This window comes from Arachis duranensis, chromosome 5, assembly GCF_000817695.3.
Source record: "Arachis duranensis cultivar V14167 chromosome 5, aradu.V14167.gnm2.J7QH, whole genome shotgun sequence".
NCBI lineage: Eukaryota > Viridiplantae > Streptophyta > Magnoliopsida > Fabales > Fabaceae > Arachis > Arachis duranensis.
In genome coordinates, this window is record NC_029776.3 from 31,725,471 (window position 1) to 31,731,574 (window position 6,104).

The 6,104-nt window shown below is 29.8% G+C and overlaps 1 protein-coding gene across 1 annotated transcript; it reads right to left on the reverse strand.

Moving 5' to 3' along the window:
* Nucleotides 1–2,669: 2,669 nt before the first annotated feature.
* On the reverse strand, nucleotides 2,670–4,845 carry LOC107489082 (probable leucine-rich repeat receptor-like protein kinase At1g35710). Its single transcript, XM_016109862.3, has one exon. It carries the CDS (start codon nucleotides 4,697–4,699, stop codon nucleotides 2,750–2,752), a length of 1,950 nt encoding a protein of 649 aa, XP_015965348.1. The 5' UTR covers nucleotides 4,700–4,845; the 3' UTR covers nucleotides 2,670–2,749.
* Between the last annotated feature and the right edge of the window lie 1,259 nt (nucleotides 4,846–6,104).

A 6,104-nucleotide genomic window follows, 5' to 3' on the forward strand; every position in this document is an offset into this window, starting at 1 on the left:
TTGAATGAGATGGATCAGTGTCTCACTTTTTTTCTTCAGATATTTTTTGTTATAAATAAATACATAATTCATTAAAAAGTATTTTATTTTACTATTTTTAAGATTTGAACTTAAAATCTCTTAATTAAGTTATAAGTCATATATCTATTTAATTTAAATTTTTGTGAAAATATTTGAATAAATATTTAGAACACAGACAAAAAATTCAAAACAAAATTTAATTTTTAGATTTTTTTAGTTTTCAAAAGAATTTGGTCATTCATAATTATTTTTTATAAAACTTCACTTGAGAAAAAATTACCAAATCTTAAAGATAAAAGTAATTTATTTTTTTAATAATACTCGTAAAAAAATGTATCAAAATCTGTTTTTTCAAGTATTTTTTAGAATATATATTTAATATCTATTTTTTTGTCACATTTTTTTTTTGAAAATTTATTATTATTAGCATCCTTTAGAATTCTTTTTATCAATGATATAAATTTTTGAGAACTATTTTGATTGTTTACTCCGTATTTAATCAAGAAAAAAAAAACGAATCAATAGTTATGTCCTAATTATTATACATGTCCAAGATCCTAATACACTAGTTGAGATAAACGCATTTCAATTTTACTATCTCTCTGACCCTATTTCAATGTAATGAAATATACTCAGGTATGTCCTAATTATTATTTATATGTGTTTTATATCAACAAAAATTAACCACTAGCAAAATTTATTATTTTTAATTAGAATAATTTTCCACGTACAAGCATTTTTTTATACAAGTCTTTATAAATCATTTATATTAATGCGCTTCGAATTGTTATTGCATATTTTTTACTACATCTTCTTCTTCTTTTTACTACACGTTCTTCTTCCTCTTCCTTTTTTTGTTCTTCTTCTCTTTTTTCTTTTTTATTTACGTGCTTTTCTCTCTGTTTTCTTTTTTCGTTATTCTCAATTTCCATTGTTTTTTGACATCAAACTCAGAAATCGTTTTTAAAGAAGAAGAAATAGCAGAAGATAAGGAGGAGAAAGAGAAAGAGTTCTGAATTATGCATAAGGTGTACTTCAACGAATTTTGGGTGTATTTTTGTAATCCTTTGGGTGTATTTTTGTAATCGTTTAGGTGTATTTCTGAAGTTCCATTATCTTCAAAACGATTTCAAAGCTTGATTTCAGAAACAATGAAAATTGAAAAAAAAAACGAAGCAAGAATACGAATGATAAACGCAGGTAAAACAACGAATGAAAAGGCTAAGACAGCACGCACGAAGGAGATCGAACAAATTTGTCAAGAAACTCGTTTTCATGGAGGAAGAAGAAGAAGAGTCGTTTATAATGCATGGTGAGTAGCACACTTTGAAAACAGGAAGTGGTTGAATAACCTGCGTATATTTACTCTTGAATGTGGGAATAATGCGCGTGTGTTTTGTTGGGCTTGTGACAACTTGTAAGATTGTAAGCTTGTATGTGTAGCAGGCCTCTTATAATTAATATTTTTAGTCATTAATTTAATTTTTTTAGTTTAACAATTTAACAACATACTTTAATATTTAGTTCTACACTTTTAAATATTATTAACTAACTACTAACCAAAAAATTTTTCTACTGTTCTTCTAACATTTTTTATTTTATATCTATAGATTTTAATTAAAAATAACTTTAAAGGTTTAGAAAACGAAACACGTTGAAAAACATAATGGTAGGAAAATTTTTAAATTTTTCTCTTAAAAAATTCGTTATTTTTTTTAATTTTAAAATAGATGGATATAAAGAGATATTTTTCCAACGATTTTGAAGTAAAATTTTGTACACTAAAATATAAAATATGAGAGAGACACGTCTTTATCATTTCACGGCAGCAACCAAAAGCCAGATTGGTGTACAACCATTGGAAAATAAATGAAGTGTACAAACTATTGGTGTCGTAGCAGTTGAAAGCGTGTGCATTGTGATTGAAAGCAACCGGTGGATGTGCTACTCCAACTTCAACACATCCAAATAAGGTTTGCACAAATGAATCCAGAAAAAAAAAAAAAAACTGAAATTTATTTTGTTTTATTTTTAATTGAAAAAAAGAAAAATTGTTACAGGAGCAGTTAACTGTGGTGTCATTATATGTTTCTACTAATCTAGGTTAAGTCTTTTTTCTATTCATCTTATGGTGGAAATTTAGATGAAGATTTCTAAAATTATCTTCACCTATAAAGATTCAGACTCGAATAACATTAGCTTGTGTTATGTAGTTAGTTTAATCGAAAAACATTAGATTTTTATTTTACAACCAGTTATCAACTGTCTTCTCTAGTTTAATTTGGTTAAATTAACTATAGAACACACGTCAATATTTTAGATTGAATCTACTGTCTACAAATTTGAGCATCTTCATGTGAGGATGTACCATTAAAATGACAAAAACAGTTTCATGGTTAATATATAACCTTCAATAATGTAGCTTTATTCTCAATTAACATTTTGTTTAAATTATATTTAATACTCACTGTGGAAAGAAAGCACCAAAGAATGGAAAGGAAAAACCACAAAAAATAAAAGAATCTCTATTGCAATATTAAGTTAATAGAAAATTAGAAGTTTCACATAACTGAATCCTGATATCGGCTCAATGTTACCTGCACAGAAAATTCTCTATTTAATAATAATAATAATAATAATAATAATAATAATAATAATAATAATAATAATAATAATAATGAATAAAATTTCATGGTTCTTACAATGACATGTGAGGGAAGAAGAATCCTCAGAGTTTACAAGGAGCAAGAGGCTTTCCACACAAACCTTTGTTACCAGAATAAGAACTACCAGGGAAGTTAATCAGAGGTTCACCCTCTGGAATTTCCCCTTCAAGAACATTATCTGATAGATCCAACTCCTTCAACTTTCTAAGCTTGAGAAATGCATTAGGAATGTTACCACTAAAGTGATTCTTTTGCAGCCTAAGTATCTCCAATGTGGTCAAATTTGCAAGAAACTCTGGTAAATTTGATGCTAACTTGTTGAAGCTCAAGTCCAAACTGTGAATGGATTTTAGCCTCCCAAGTGAACTTGACAACATACCCTTCAGATTGTTGTGAGAAAGATTCAGAAATTGAATGTTGAATTGCCCTCCTACACCAATTTCTTCAACTCCACTAGAGAAATTGTTATGGGAAAGATCCAGGTATGTCAGTGATCCTCCAGTGGAATCTTGTTCAATTTCAAATGCCTCAGTTATGGATCCTGTAAGCCTATTTGAGTTAAGATCAAGAATTGCAAGATTGCGCAATTTCGCAATGGACCGAGGGATGAATGAATCAAGTGAGTTTCTTGAGAGGTTCAATAAGTAGAGTTGGCTGAAGGAACCTATCCATGAAGGTATGCTTCCACTGAGAAAGTTCATTGATAAGTCCAATTCCTGAATTGGACTTTTGATTGTATTCAAAACTTCTGGAATTCGGCCTTGGATTCCACAGCCTGCAAGGTAAATGCCGGAGAGCGACAATAGACTTGGCAGCCATTCGGGGATGGAAGTGAGGTTCAAAGGGTTGAAAGAGAGATCAATTGTTTGAAGATTTTGAAGGTTTGACATCTCTTTTGGCAATGGCCTTTGAATCAAGTTTTTGGAAATGTTGAACATTATGAGGTGAGAAATTTGGCCTAATGATTTTGGTATTTGGCCAGAGAAAAAGTTTCCACTTAGGTAAATCTCAGTCAAATGATGCAAATTCCCCAAACTTGAAGGCAATGCACCTTCAAGTTTGTTGTTTGACAATGATACCCTTTGAAGAGAAACAAGTTGACCGAAATTGAAAGGTAAATTTCCACTTAGATTGTTCTCATTGAGCCTCAAGAACCCTAAAGAATGCATATTTTCACCACCATTTCTCGAAGGGAATGGGATTGTTCCCTCAAGATTATTTGTGTCCAAATACAAAACTGAAATGAAAGTTAAATTGGATAATGATGAAGGGATTCTCCCATTTAGCAAATTGCTTGAAAGGTCAAGCTTTTCAAGATTCTGCATCTGACCAATGCTATTTGGTATGTGACCATTGATGGAATTTTCATGAAGATCCAATTCTACCAAATTTGTCAAGTTCCCAAGTGAGAGTGGTAATGTACCTGAGATTTTATTTGAATAAAGCAGCAAACTTTTCAGTTTTCTTAGGGCTCCAAGGCTAGAAGGAATTGACCCAGATAGCCTATTTTCATGAATTGCAAGTTCCTGTAGGTTTTGCAACTTACCAATGCTTTCTGGAATTGAGCCTGTTAAGTTGTTTCCATAAAGGTAAAGCTTTTGGAGCTTTTGCAGATGCATGCCAAGTGTTTGTGGAATTGTTCCACTGAGGCCTACTAAGCCTCCAAGATCAAGGATTTCAAGTGAGGTGAGGAGTGTGATGGAAAGTGAAAAGTGACCAATCATTTGGGTTCGAAACAAGTCTTTATCTGTGGAAATAAACCCTGGAAGATGAATCTGTGTCACTCTTCTTGTTCCTGATGTTGTTGCATTATCACATACAATGCCTTCCCAATCACAGCATCTTTGACCAACCCATTTTGCCAATCTTCCAGATGTATCCAGCTGAATTCCATTCTTGAAACCAATCAAACCTTCCAAGTCTTGTGAACTGCACCAATCTCCAAATGCAATTTTCACTGTTAAAAGCAGTGAAACTATTTTCAATATCAGTTGATACTGATATTTCTCCATGTTGTTGAGAATGGAAGTGTTTGTTACCTTATCTTGTGGAATGTTTTTGCTTTGCACACTTGAAATTTAAAAGGCTCTTAAGAGTGTTTTGTTGGCTTAGACAGATAAATTTTACCATGTACACCAAGACACAGATAAAACCAAATTAGTGTTGGTTTTTCAGGCTTAGCTTTCTTTTCCTTTTTGTCACTTTCAGGTATCCCTTTTAAACTGTAATGCTTAATAAAAGCATATTTTTCTTGATCATGTTGTGCTTTAAAGTACTAAAGAGTAATAGATTCCAAAGAATGGCCCATTTGGCTACCTAGATTATCGATTGAAATTTTGTACTCACAATACATCAAGTTATTAGTAACTAAACCTTTGAACGTAGTTACTTGAAAGTTGGCCCGGCCTAATTCAGTTTAAGCTGTAAAGTACACAAATAAATGATATAATCAAGTTAAATACATGTTTCACTCTTTGTTTGTAATCAGTAAATCTAGGAGTTCTATGTTAAGATATTGTAATGTAATGTGATGTAGCAGTTGGAACCAAATTTCCTATTTGAAGAATGACAGCTAACCAATCACATGGTTATGATTAATCTTATAACGTTTGATATATTCTGATGGATCTGCAGATTTGGAAGTTTCCCTTTGCATGTTTATCAACTCGAGGTTTTAACAGCATTATCTTTTTCAAGTGATCATATTTTTTAAAAAATTTAAAATAATTTGATGTTTAAATATTTGATATGAAAATATTTTTTATATCAATTATGTTTAGGTTTGAAAATTGTCAAGTTTTAAAAAAAAATATATTTTTTTATCATTTAATATTTTCACTTTTATTTTAAAAGATTTGTGGAACACATTAACGTCATTTAAAATATATTTTTTAAAATTATTTTTTATATAATTTAATAACATTCAAACATACATTTAATGGGTACACTTAAAGAGGAGATAGTTTAGATATTATAATTCAGTAATGTTAGAAAGACAATAATTTAAAGTTATTTTATTTAACATAATATTTATAATTTTATACATGTAATATCTAAAATTATATATTTATTATATCTAATATTATGTATTTATTTTAATAACTTTAGATTAATTTAAATAGATTTTTATGTCTTTTAAATATATCTGTTCCAAATTTTAGTGCAGTTAAAATAGTTTGAAATTCCAATAGGACGCTTAAATTTGTGAACCTTCTTTAATGATTCAACGCGTGCTTAATTATTTTATACGAGTACCAGAAAGTAAGTACATTATACAAGGCTGAATTTTAAGAGGGTCATTCTAGGTTTCAAATAAGGTATTTAAGGAAAAGCGGTATTTAAATAAGAAAAAGTAGTAGGGAACAACTTACAATCAGCCCAATTTTAACAATTATAATTAATAATTATTGTTCATAC